The sequence below is a fragment of the Bufo gargarizans genome, chromosome 5, assembly GCF_014858855.1.
Source record: "Bufo gargarizans isolate SCDJY-AF-19 chromosome 5, ASM1485885v1, whole genome shotgun sequence".
Classification (NCBI taxonomy): Eukaryota; Metazoa; Chordata; class Amphibia; order Anura; family Bufonidae; genus Bufo; species Bufo gargarizans.
In genome coordinates, this window is record NC_058084.1 from 394,036,750 (window position 1) to 394,051,377 (window position 14,628).

General features: G+C 40.0%; 1 protein-coding gene across 1 annotated transcript in view; it reads left to right on the top strand.

Moving 5' to 3' along the window:
* The window catches only part of ITGB8 (integrin subunit beta 8), a 141,832-nt gene extending 127,718 nt beyond the window's left edge, over window positions 1-14,114 (top strand). The window contains exons 12-14 of the mRNA XM_044293186.1: window positions 7,852-7,955; window positions 13,028-13,191; window positions 13,267-14,114. Coding sequence (XP_044149121.1) covers window positions 7,852-7,955; window positions 13,028-13,191; window positions 13,267-13,389 — 391 coding nt within the window. The 3' untranslated portion in view covers window positions 13,390-14,114. The remainder of the gene's footprint in view (window positions 1-7,851; window positions 7,956-13,027; window positions 13,192-13,266) is intronic.
* Window positions 14,115-14,628: the final 514 nt, after the last annotated feature.

Sequence of the window (14,628 nt, forward strand, 5' to 3'; positions counted from 1 at the left end):
AACTGTTGTTGGATTGTTGGAAGACGTTGCTGTTGGAGGGTGTTTTGGTACCATTCTTTATTCATGCTGTGTTTTTGGGCTAAAATTGTGAGTGAGCCCACTCCCTTGGATGAGAAGCAACCCCACACATGAATGGTCTCAGGATGCTTTACTGTTGGCATGACACAGGACTGATGGTAGCGCTAACCTTTTCTTCTTCGGACAAGCCTTTTTCCTGATGCCCCAAACAATCGGAAAGAGGCTTCATCGGAGAATACGACTTTGCCCCAGTCCTCAGCAGTCCATTCACCATATTTTCTGCAGAAGATCAGTCTGTCCCTGATGTTTTTTTTTTTTTTTTTTTTTGAGAGAAGTGGCTTATTTGCTGTCCTTCTTGACACCAGGCCATCTTCCAAAAGTCTTCGCCTCACTGTGCATGCAGATCCGCTCATACCTGCCTGCTGTCATTCCTGAGCAAGCTCTGCACTGGTGGCACTCCGATCCCACAGCTAAATCCTCTTTAGGAGACGATCCTGGCGCTTGCTGGACTTTCTTGGACGCCCTGAAGCCTTCTTAACAAGAATTGAACCTCTTTCCTTGAAGTTCTTGATGATCCTTTAAATTGTTGATTGAGGTGCAATCTTAGTAGCCACAATATCCTTGCCTGTGAAGCCATTTTTATGCACACGTTTCTTTGCAGGTCACCATGGTTAACAATGGAAGAACAATGATTTCAAGCATCACCCTTCTTTTAACAGGTCAAGTCTGCCATTTGAACCCAATCAGCCTAACATAATGATGGGTCAACATTCTCATCTGAGTTAACAAGACAATTACTGAAATGATCTCAGCAGGTCCTTTAATGACAGCAATGAAATGCAATGGAAAGTTTTTTTGGGGATTAAGTTAATTTTCATGGCAAAGAAGGACTATGCAATTCATCTGATCACTCTTCATAACATTCTGGAGTAAATGCAAATTGCTATTATAAAAACTTAAGCAGCAACTTTTCCAATATTTATGTAATTCTCTAAATTTTGGCCACGACTGTACAACTTTTTGATTGATATTTTTTGGTAGGCGAGGTAACCAAAAAATTGCTTTTTTATGGCTTTCATCTGACAGGGTAGATCATGTGATGTTTTTATATAGCTGGTTGTTACAGACACGGCAATACGTAATGTCTTTTTTTTATTTTTATTTTTTTACAAAAATGAATGGCTTGATGAGGGGAAAGGGCCTTTTTTTTTTTTTTACACTTGAAGCTTTTTTTTATAAAACACTTTTTTAGTTTTTTTTTTATTCTTATATTTTTATCTTACACAGTTTTTCACCATCAATACCTTCCCTATCACTCTATACACAGCAGGCTCCCCACTCAGCATCTGCACAAATAAGGGTACTTTCACACTGGCGTTTTTCTTTTCCGGCATAGAGTTCCGTCACAGGGGCTCCATACCGGAAAATAACTGATCAGGCATATCCCCATGCATTCTGAATGGAGAGTAATTCGTTGAGGATGCATCAGGATGTCTTCAGTTCAGTCATTTTGACTGATCAGGCAAAAGAGAAAACAAAAAACTGAAGACTTGCCTGAATGCCTGATCCGGCATTTTTCCCCATAGGAATGTATTAGTGCCGGATCCGGCATTCAAAATACCGGAATGCTGGATCCGGCCTTCCGGTCTGCGCATGCGCAGACTTTTAAAAACGTGGAAAGATAAATACCGGATCTGTTTTGCCTGATGACAACGGAAAAACGGATCCGGTATTGCAATGCATTTTTCTGACTGATCAGGATCCTGATCAGTCTTAAAAATGCCTGATTAGTCAGAAAAATGACATGCGTTTGAATACAGTTTGCCTGATCAGGCAGGCAGTTCAGGCAATGGAACTGGCCTGAATCCTCTGCCGCAAGTGTGAAAGTACCCTAAGCTATGATTTCTGGACTGATGTTTTAAAATGTCCATTTAGAGATATGTCCTGACTGAGTGGACATATATAGTCTTTGGGCGGTCGGGAACTGGTTAATTGTCATAGCACTATAAATATAGGTCAGTGATGAACAACATAAAAAAAGTGGTGAAAATATGGCTGCATGGTAGCTTTTTTGCTTTACCCTCCAAAATTAAATCAATAAAAAAAAACTCTATAAAAATGTACCCCAAAATTGAAAACGCAAATCCAATGCAAAACAAGACTGCTGCAATAATGCAAAAAGTTGTTGGTAACCGAGTGGTGAGATGAAAAATTCTAAACTTCTTTTTGGTCCCTAAGACCAAAATAATTGCCTAGTCCTGAAGTGTTAAGCTTTAATTACATAAATACTATAAAACCTCTTTAAATAGTGTCCCTTCTGTGGCGCTTATCTATGGGGTCCTCATCTAGGGTGCTCATTCTTTCTAATAAATATTTTCTATTTTCCACATTTTCCGCTAGCAGCTGCTTATGATAACTGAGAGGCAAAGCTAGAAGCCAAGCTGTAAGCATCGAGATGCCTATACACAAATCGGTGTGCAGTAAGTTGATGAGTCATCACAACCACATTTGTAAGCCCTCCCAGCCCTATAATCTATTTAAATGCTACAGACACATTTGGGAGCAATTTTTTTTTATCATTGCATTTTTGTCATTTTGGGCTAAAAAATTTTTTCAATTGGTCTTTATTACATATTTTAATGGTATCTAAAGACATTGTTTTCTGCTCCACTGTGAATCTCTCAGGGAGCCTCTCTGACTGCTTAATTTTTAGCCCTTATCTCTGAACTCCTGACAGCTCATAAACACTCATTTCTTTCTCAATTCTTATCAAAATGAGCTGTCGGGAAAGTTTATATTTGTGCCATCAGAGCAGCCCTCTGACAGATTCAGTGGGAAGCTGATATTTTAAAAGTAAAAAAAAAAAATGTAGAGGAAAAACTTCACAACATCTAAGACCTCAATAATATAGTAATTTTGAAGTTTTCTGGTTTACAGTACAGTACATGAGGTATGACCTAATTTTTGAGTATTATCTTTATATAATGCATTATGTTTTTATGGATATAATGACAGAATGGTAGAGTATACAAAAATATAAAAATAATATAAACGTGATGAGCGAAGCAAGCTTCTGATGCTACATCCGAAGTTGCTTTGTTCAAAAATTTGGATTAATACTGTACGGAGATCTGTCTAAATACAGTATTAAAATTTACGGGCCCCGATGAGCCAAAGTTAGTTATTTGCATAGTTGCGCGTGACTGTTGAATAACTTCGGTAGTTGATTTTTATAGTGTAAACGCACTTTTGAACTTAAAACCGGACTCTGCTTCGATTCCGAGATATCAGTTGGAACCGAAGCCGAGTTTGGTTTCAAGTTCAAAAGTGCTTTTTCACTTTAAAAATAATAACTACCAAAGTTATTCAACAAGGTCACGTACAACTTTGCAAATAACTTCAGCTCATCGGAGCCCATATATTTTAATACTTGACTGTACCGTACAGTAATAATTTGAAGTTTTGAATGAAGCAACTTCAGATTTAGCATCCGAAGCTTGCTTTGCTCATCACTAAATATAATCATTAAAAAAAAACTTTCTCTAGTACTAAATACTTACTAAATAAATACATGTAGTGCACATTTTCCCTATTTTAAGAATGATAACTTCTATGTTTTTCCCTCTGAGTTAAACATTGTAGAATCATATCCTGTTTGCTTATAAACCAAGGCATGAGCTGCAAATCACAGCCTCTATCTGTTTATACAGCTACTCCCTTCCATCCAGCATGCAGAAAATGTTTTTGTAATACTAAGGCAAAGCTTACACGGTTCATGTCCCTTACAGAATATGAAACCACTGTTCATTATATTCTGCTTCTACTTGTTATCTTAAGAAATACCAGTACATCCGCACATCCTCAATTTACATAATCATCGTCTTCCTTAAGGGTTATTCAATTGACTTTTATTTCATTTTATTGCCTCCTCCTTCTCCCACTATAAACATGTGACAGGTGGGAGTATAAAACTCATGAGGGAGGCAGTGTAACATGATAAGGTACAGGCAGTAGTGAGAAGAAGGCATATTGTATAATAGCTGGAAGTATTGAGAGTATATGATGGAGGAGATACTATAATGTCATGCAATCTGGACCTTGTTGCATTTTTATTGGGCTTTTTTTTTTTTTTTACTCATTTTGACTTTGACCTTCTTTGAATCACATATTGATGTTGTAGATCATTTGTGGCCTTTGTGGCCACCTCTTTGTTATCATTTGGTCCAATAATCTATTTTTTGGGGATAAAAATGTATTTGCTTGACTTCAGTAGTAGTAAAAATATTGGAAACCCTCCTGAAAAAGAAGATAGCAACTTATTGGATCCAAAACAGCATGGCTTCACGAAGGGCAGATCATCAAACTATTCTTATTGATTTTTTTTTTACTGACACAAAAGTGCTGGACAAAGGTGGCACCATAGATATTACATACCTGGACTTCAGGAAAAGCCTCTGAAACAGTGCCACATAAATGGCTGATAGATATTGAACATTGCACTTAATCCCTGGATAGTTCAGTGGTTTGCGGTTGGCTGATGAAAAGGCACCAGAGTGTTGCTGTTAATGGTGTGCATTCTGAGAAGAGTCTTGAGCCCTATTCTATTTAATATTTTTGTAGGTGACCTACAAAGAATATTTGGAAAAAGATTTAGATTCTCTGGATAAATGATCCAAATGATGTAAACTGTAGTTCAATGTGTCCATGTGTAAAATAATGTACTTGGGGATAAGGAGCTCCAACGCTTCAGAAGACAAGGATCTAGAGTTCCTGATATCCACTTCAAAATGAGAGAACATTGTGGGCAGGCAGCTGGGAAAGCAAGTCGGATGCTTGGCTGTATAGCTAGAGGTATAACCAGTAGAAAGAGGGAGATCGCGAGACCACATCTGGAGTTCTGGAGACCCTACCTACAAAAAGATATAGATAAAATGGAATGGTTGCAAAAGTGGGTTACAAAAATAGTGGAGGGTCTAAAGCATAAAATATCAGGAGAGACTTACAATCTATGTACAGATTCAGAGGCAAATTTTTTTATAATTGCATTTTACTAAATTTGTTCCAAAAAAAAAAAAATTATTAGTTTTTATTAAAATATTGAGACTTTTTATCACAAAGGGTTAACTGTCCAGCTGTGTAAATGTACTTTTTACTTTCACTTTGTGCCGGTCATCTAATAACCCTTATCTCTAATTTACTAAACATTTTTATCAGTAAGATGCAGTAATGCAATAATTATTTTAAAAAATGCCCCCAAAGATGTACATAGCCTTTAAAAGAATGTAATCTGTATAGCCTTGAGAAAGAAAGGGAAAAAGGGGACACGATCAATACCTTTAAATATGGTAAAAAAAATAGGTAAGGATGAGCGAACAAGTTTTTTGATATTTTATGGACGGCAAACTAAACCAAATCTTTTCGGGTGTGTTTCGGATGAATCCAGTAAAATGGTGTGTATGAAACACAGATACCGACCATGTGCATTTTGCTTTTTGCGGACCTTACACGGCCGGCCCTATGATGGAAATGCCTATTCTTGTCCGCTTGCGATTGCGGACAACAATAGGACATGTTCTATCTTTTTTGCGGGGCCACAGATTGGAACTACGAATGCAAACAGCAATGTCAATCTTTTGCGGCCCCATTGAAATGAATGGGTCCGCACCCAGCGGATGCGGACCCAGAACTACAGATGTGTGTATGGACCCTAAATGTATGTGAATACTGTGTCAATATCATCACATTAAAAAAATTATTACAAATAAATGAAAAGAGATAACACGTTTTCCTAAAAATGATGAGTCCTAGGAGGCTAGAGGGGGTTATATGCCAACATTCAGGGTAATTTGAGCAACTTCGATTTGACCCAAACCAAACTTTTTAAAACATTTGGCGAACCGGACCCGAAACGAATGTTGACTGGTTCGCTTATCTCTAGTTAAAGGAACAAGGGGTACAATCTAAAATTAGTTGGAGGAAAGATCAGAACCAGTATCAGGACATATATTTATAATCTGAAAGGGTATTTCTGGCTTGGGCCAAACTACCAGCAGAAGTTGACAGTAAGTTAGAAATGTAAGTTAGAATAATAGGCAGCTGTAGCTCTCATAAGTGCTTTAGAATCCCTATATTTTTGCACCACCATGAATCACTTCTCCGGCCTGTGCCCCCTGATCTGGCTAAATCCTGGCAGAGCACTTATCGATGCACAATGCCAGGATTTAGCTGATTGGAGCAGGCTCCTGTCTGAACCCACTCCGCTGACGTGGAAGCTCGGAATAGCACATTGTTACAGGGGAGCTTTCAGCTGAGCAGAGCTATGTAGGTCCTGCTTTGCACACCTGAAAGCACTCTGTAACAATGTGCTATTCAGAGCTTTCAAGTGAGCGGAGCAGGCTCAGGAAGGAGCCCGCTCCACCCAGCTAAATCCTGGCATAGCGCATTGGTAAGTGCTGCGCCAAGATCAGGAGCAGTGGTCGCTGCGGCTCCGTTTCACAGTACAGTGGAATCCGTACACATTTACACTACTGACATGTGATTCTAAAAGAGTTTAGGAGAGCCCACGTTCAGCTGCCTATTTCTTTAGTAAAAAGGCAAGTACATTAATAAATTATATGACGAAAAAAGTTTTTAGGACATTTCCAACATTTTTAAATATCTTTTTTAAACATTTAATTGCTCTTTGAACATGCCTTGGATAAACACATATCTATCCTAAGATAAGCAATAATATAGACTAGATGGCCTACGTGATCTTGTGACCATTTCCTTTTTCACCTCACACACTCCAATTTTGTCTCCATTTCACCTCAGTAAAATTGTAGTGTAGAACGTGGAGTAACATCTCAAGAAAAATGTTCATCTTAAAGATGCACCAAACTTGGCTCAGATTAGGGCAATGCAGACGCTTTCAAAATTGTCTTTAAAATTCCCCTAAGGATAAATTCCCCCATGCTTATTTATATAACAGAAATAATGTTGTCATTGGATTTTTCTGTATTACATGGAAGAGGGTGGCCTGTTCTGTGTCTGCCAATCTGTATCGTAAAGGGGTTATCCCATGACTAATGTAAAAGATGAAAATCAAACCTCATATAGTACATGACAATCTCTTTCTAACAAAGCTCGAACCAGTCCTGTATCTCACATGGATCCAGAGATCTCCCTTTTCATTGCTCTGCTAGATTTATATCAAGCTAGACGCTCAAGGGGAGTGTCTCTTCTGCTGCAGCTAGGGGGGCGTGTCTTGGCTCTCCCAATCACAGCTTAGGAGGCAGTTGAATGATGAAACTGAGCGTGTGCGGCCTTCTCAGTGAGCAGGACATAGAAATAAGAAGAAAAAAAAAACTGCTGGTGGAGCTATACAGATATATTTTATTGAAAAACTCTGCCAAATGTTTAATTAAATGCAGTTACGAAAGTATCCAGATCCAGGTGGTGGTTTGAAAACTGTAGAATTTTTTTTTTTCTTGTGGGACAACCCCTTTATTAAACAAAAAACTTCCAGAGGCTCAATATACAGATTGCTTCTGATCAGCTATTAGGCCAGTATTGTTTGACTTGTAGCCTTCATCCTGCAGTGTTTCTCTATTAAGAAGTTGATGTGACCCTTTAGGGCAGTGTACAGTCAATATGATGTTTACTTACAGAGTTTAACTTCATTGATAAAAAGTTAGGTCCAAGAAGATGTTCATGCTTTTTCAAGTACAGTTTTTGCTTGCTTGTTTTTTTTTCTTTTGTTTCTTTTTGCCTGCTCCCACGCATTAAGTCATCCTATTGAGAAACCGCTTTAATAACTGTGTGACTAATCTCTTCTGTTTATGTAATACACAGGAACTGTGAGCACTCTCATGGCTCACTAAATGCATCTGTCAAGCCAATGGATCCCTATAAAACAAAATGTAACACGCTGGTGTACTATATGGATCAGACTTCAGGTAACAACAGCTTGGATAAAACATTTTGCCTTACACTAAGTATTAGGATTTTAACCACTTAGCTCATTAGACATTTTGGACCCTAACGAGTAGATACAGTTTATAACATTTCTAGCATGTGTAAGTTTAAGGCCCCTTTCACAAGGGCGAGTTTTCCGCGCGGGTGCAATGCGTGAGGTGAACACATTGCACCCGCACTGAATCCGGACCCATTCATTTCTATGGGGCTGTGCACATGAGCAGTGATTTTTGTACGCATCATGCTCTATATTGTGTGTTTTTCACGCAATGGCCCCATGGAGGTAAATGGGGCTGCGTGAAAATCGCAACCATCCGCAAGCAAGTGCGGATGCGGTGCGATTTTCACGCACAGTTGCTAAGAGACGATCGGGATGGGGACCCGATCATTATTATTTTCCCTTATAACATGGTTATAAGGGAAAATAATAGCATTCTTAATACAGAATGCTAAGTAAATTAGGGATGGAGGGGTTTAAAAAATATATATAATTAAACTCGCCTCACTTGTTCGTGCTGCCCGGCTCGTCTTCTTACTTCTTCTTTGATGGCCTGGGAGGAAAAGGACCTTTGGTGACGTCACTGTGCTCATCACATGGTCTCTCACACGGTCCATCGCCATGGTGATGGACCATGTGATGAGCGCAGTGACGTCACCAAAGGTCCTTTTCTCCTAGGTCCTCAAAGAAGAAGAAAGAAGCGAACAAGTGGATTAAGGTGAGTTACATATTATTATTTTTTTAACCCCTTTAGCCCTATTTTACTAAGCATTCTGTGTTAAAAATGCTATTATTTTCCCTTATAACCATCTTATAAGGGAAAATATTAAAATCTACACAATACCTAACCCAAACCCGAACTTCTGTGAAGAAGCCTGGGTTTGGGTCTGGGTATCATATTCAGTTTTTTCTCACGCGCGTGCAAAATGCATTGCACTCGCACAGAAAAAACGGAATAAGGCAACGCAATCGCATACAAAACCCACCCCACTCGCAGGCAAAATCGCATGATTTTCCTGCGACGCACCACTCTTGCCACTTTTGAAAAGTGGGTGGGTAAGTGGGCGTGGTTAAATAGCCAAGTAGCCAGATTTAACATAATTTCACTCAATTAGGGGGTGGCTTAAAAACTGGAATAACAATTGTAAATATATTAAACATATGCCAAATCTATCAAATTGTGTGCATGGTTTTCATACATTTGTGCATATTACAGGAGCAAGAATTCAGGCTAAACAGATTTTAGAACTCTCCCCCGTAGTGTTCTTTGTAATGCAGTAGCAATGTAGGGATAGTGTTTGTTTTGGTCAGCCATACGGACCGTGTCCGTTTTGCGGTCTGCAAATTACAGATCTGCAAAACACGTATACTCGCGGTATCCATCCTGCATTTTCCCCTTCCGCAGATCCCACACTATGTAACGAATGTGCCTATTCTTTTCCACAAAATTTACAAGAATATTACATGTTCTTGTTTTTTTGTTTTTTGTGGGGACGCGGAACGGGCATACAGATGCAGACAGTACACGGTGTGCTGTCTGCATCTTTTGCAGCCCCTTTGAAATGAATGGGTCCGCATACAATTCGCTAAAAAATGTGGATCGAATGTGGACTGAAAATACAGTGAATGTGTGAATGGACTCTAACTGTATGAACAAGCTTTACATAATACTATAAGTGAGGGTGTATAGGACAAAACGCATGTACTCTATATACCAGACACAATAAAATATTCACTTCTCAAGGCAAATTACTGGAGGTGATACTTAAAAGGGTCAATAGTGTACTTGAAAATACGAGAACATGTTTTTACACCACAAAGCCTGAGCTCTGTTACTTCTATGCCCTCATATGCTCTGGCCGTGTTTATGCGTATTTTAGTGATGTGGTTTTGAATCACTATCCAGATCAATTCCTACATCCTAGCTGGCGTGAATTACTGTCCTGTTTGTATATGTGTTTATATTGATGGTGCTTTAGATCCACATTCTCTTCCTAAGACAGCAGGACAAGAGCATAAGCAGAAGTGTTTTCAGTTAGAGGTATTCCAAACTTCACCCATGTGAAGAATCCTGGCTGCCACATCCAGGCGATGAATGAATGGAAAGGTGGCTACACATGTGAAAGGTTCTTTCCATTCACTTCTATAGAGGTTCCAGAAACAGCTGAAGAAGCATGATCAGCTGTTTCTGTAACTTCCACGGTAGAGAATGGAGAGAACTGCCACATGCACAGCCAGCTCTCCATTCATTCTCCACCAGGATGTGGCCTCAACGAGCCAGGTTAGTACTAGTAAGTGACCCAGTGTTTTCATTGCAGCATAAAACTGGTGACAGATGCTCTTTAACTAAATTGATCTGTTTACCCATAGAGATAACAAATGTAATGTCGAGAAAAGGGTTAAATGCTGTCTTACATATTCATCCAAAAAGTTTCAAGTCACCAGTTCAGGAAACTAGTGATCTTATACATAAACACATATATGCTGGGAATCAGTAACATTGCCTATGACAGGGAGAAATGGAGCAAGTGGTGTTTACCTAGTCTTTAACATCAGGATAATTGTGTAGCCGAAGAAATGATTTGTCTAGATGAATTCCAGACCTCTTGTACGCACTTCAAAGTTATGGAAGGTCATCGTCAATGGCAAGGTCATGCTGTCTGATAAACTGAAAGTCAAGTAATTTGTAGACTTACAACAGCGTAATATGTCATTTTTCCAAATATGTTAAGGTTATCAAAAGGTCTTGATGTATCAGGCACAGACTGTTCCTCCTTCAGCTTATTAACAGCCTCCTATTGTGTTTAGGAAGTCAGGGGAATTAGAAGTCATAATCTTACAAGACAATGACTGATGACTTGCAGTCTTTGAGGATATCCAAGAGACTAGTTTTCGTGGGAGTCATTAAGAACTATCAGACTACCTAGTGAAAGGCCTGCAGAGCATGTAGGATACAGCACAGAACCTTCTCCTGACCAATATGAATGTTGCTTTCACACTTATATGTATTAATATACCTTACAGTGGAATATTACTGTTACTGACAATGGTAGCGGAACCACCATGTCAACTAACCGGATTGACTTTGAGCCGGCATTTCTCAAGGCATTGTCCCGGTGGTCACCCTTTAACCCCTGTACAGGGATATGATCTTCACTGTAGGAGAATAGCCCCAGTTTATGGCAGCTGACCCACAGAGGTCAGACACACTGGGGCAAAGGCAGGCAGAGTGCATGGGAATCCTAAAAACAGGACCAGAGGCAGGCAGCACAGGGTCAGGATAATAGGCCAGCAGACCAGGGTAACAGACACAGATCAGGTCAGATGACAGATGGACAGAATAGGGAGTCAGGCAGAAAACACTCCACAGACAGACAGACTATATCTCCTTCACAGGATACAGCAGACTACAATGACCAGACAGAACCTGTTGCTTAGGCCAGTGGTGAGGCACACCACACAGAATATATAGCAGGGCTGATTAGCCCATTATCCATTATTCAAGCATGTGCACACAGAAACCAAGGAGCATTAACCCTTGTAGTGCTGCACAGAATAAAATAATACAGAAACAAAGGAGCGATAAACTCTAGCAATGCTACAGAAGGAGGGGAGTGGGGCAGCAGCAGGCACAGACTGCCAATGTAACAATTACAAAAAGAGTGCATGTATATCATAACTCACTAAAGCAAAAAAATATATAAAAAAATGTAAAAGAGGAACCAAAATGTTCTGTAGGCAAAGATAACAGAAGCAAAATGTTTAATTGCCTGATCGTGAGGGTGATTGCTACTCTTACATGCAGCAATCATCTCCCCTTTTATGAGGATGAATGATCACTACTGTGATCGCTCATCCCCATACAGATCCATTATTTGCTGGCAGCAGATCCCTATTTACAAAGGACAACGTGCGGCCGGCAAGCAATGATTTTATGCGCCACATAAAAGATGCCATCACCCGATCAATAAATGTTTGCTTCTTCATTGGTGATTGACCACACATTTACACATGGAATTATTAGGAACAAGTGTTCCCTCAAATGCTTATCCCCAATAATTACCGCAATCCTCAGACCAGGTAAAAGGGACCTTAAAGAGGACCTTTCATCAGTTTAGCCTTAGTCTAATTATGGTCTTACCTTATAGGGCGGCCCCCACTGATGCCATGGCACTTTTTTTTCCCCCAAAGAACCCCCCCATTTATGCGCTGTTTGCCCCGTTGATTTCGGCACACCTTATATTATAATGAGCCGACTGGGTTATACTAGGCGGAGACTCGCAGTTTCGCTGGGGGCGGTTCTCTTCTCCCTGGCTGTGAGCGCAGCCAATCTGAGCGCACCGCTCTTAGCCAGGGACTCCATTCCCAGGTTTGTTATTTTTGATCAGAGAAAATGTACTGTCTGCAGGACTTTTTTACATCCAACATAACGAAAGCATGTTTTTAACATTAAAGTCAAAGAATGACGGATGAAAATGGAAAGTGTTCGGTCCCTTTAACGGTTCTGTCTTTCTATTCCTCTGTCAGAACAACACAATGGAAAAGGTAATACAGATGTCAAAAAAGCCTTAGAATGCAGATAACATTTAATAGGGCATTATGCCAGTGTTATCCAATACATTCCAGAACTGTAAGGGTTACATAGCACCATAAATCAATAGAATGCTATGCAACCCGTCAGTGCTAGGGAGGTCAGGACGGGAGCTGCTGCATACTCGCGCTGCGAGTCCAAAGCGTGAAGCTTGCTCGTCTGAAAGGGGCCTTAAGGCAAGTCGCAGTAATATCTGGCAATATCACAACTTGCACGACTACTTCAGTATTTCCCAATGGGGAAGAAGTTACAACCACTAGGTAACCATCGAAAAAAGACCATTTAGAAAATTTTGAGATGGCTGCAAGGGCGCTTTCTCTGCATTTTCTGAATAAGGATTAATGGAAGTAGCAATGTGCGTCGCGGTGGTCTATAATGGATTTCTACACCTTGCATCTAGCGTGACAAGAAGTGGAGGAGATGTTATTGTTAACATGAATTTGTCTTTTTTTCCCCCATCCCAGAATGCTTCTCCGATCCTTGGATCCTGAAGATATTTTTCATCATCTTCACAGCAACTTTCTTAATTGGGTTTCTTTGTGTACTTCTAATTAGAGTTAGTATTTTACAATGCAGTAACAACAGGAGGACCTCATCATCTGACTACAGGGTGCCGACATCAATGAAGGTAAGGACTCCCAACAAATGCAGTCTCTTCCAGTCTCTTTTAGGCTGTTTCATCCAAATTTTTTCTACCCCACAGGATAAAAATGGCTTGCACAGTGTGTACTCGAGGACAGTAACATATACTCGGGAAAAACCAGAAGACATTAATATCGGCATTGGAAAACTGGCAGTACATGAAGCATTCAAGTACAAGTTTTAAGGACCTGTTTGCATTAGGTGACCAACATCATCCCGTGTGGTTTGCATCTAGTGACTTTTATGCCTCCTGCTATAAACATTTTCTTTGAAAATGTAAAAAAAATGAAATTAATGTCATATAAATGGGCAGGGCCTGTTTATTCAGCACGTGCCAACACGGAAAACCACCAGAACGGATGCCATACTTTTGCTAAGCAAGCACCAGTGGTAACAAGACATTGGGGCATTCTGCAGGTGATGGCATGCAGTTACATTGTGCGTTTTCTCATCTTGTATAGATTTGGGAACTGACAACTACATAGAATTATTCTTTAGCTGCTCTAATGGATTCATGTGCGTTACTACTGTACGGTACAAGGTTTGAATGTAGCACTTTATTATTTGTATTTTCTTTTGTATGTTTTATACAAAGCACTGGTTACACTTTAGCTAGATTTTCTGTGCACTCCGCAACGAGGTTTGCAACCTTGTCATAATACGGATGCAGTTGGCCTGAGTTTGTCATCTGGCGCAAAGCTTTGTCATTATTGTTGATGCACAAAAGAAACTGTTGAATGACACATTTAGCTCTGCTACATCTGCAGACATGAAACAAAAACAACTTTTGAGTGCTTGATCTGCTGCAAAAGAAAATGTAGGCGGTTTTGATAAATTCAGTTTTGACTTTACTTAAAGAGGACCTTTCACTACAATAAAAAATCTAAACTAACTATACAGACCTGGAGAGCGGCGCCCAGGGATCTCCCTGCACTTGCTGTTATCCCTGGGCGCCGCTCCGTTCTCCCGGTATAGGCTCCGGTATCTTCATATGTTCGTCTCAACTGGGTGGAACCTGCCGGCGTCTCCTTCTCCCAGGCTGGAGCACTGGCCAATCGCAGCGCTCAGCTCATAGCCTGAGAGGGTTTTTTTTTCTCTCAGACTATGAGCTGAGCTCTGCGATTGGCCAGCGCTCCAGCCCGGGAGAAGGAGACCCAGGGATATACCGGGAGAACGGAGCGGTGCCCAGGTATAACAGTAAGTGCAGGGAGATCAATGTCTGTATGCTTAGTTTAGATTTTTTATTGTAGTGAAAGGTCCTCTTTAAGAAAGTACTGTAATGGTGGGCTTTAAACTCCTATGGAAACTTGTGTGCAAAAATAACAAAAACATGCACCTTTTTATGTGTTGGTCTAAAAAAAATAATGAAAGCAGATTATTTTTATTTTTTTAAGTTTAAAACTAAAGTTGGAGATTGAGTTAT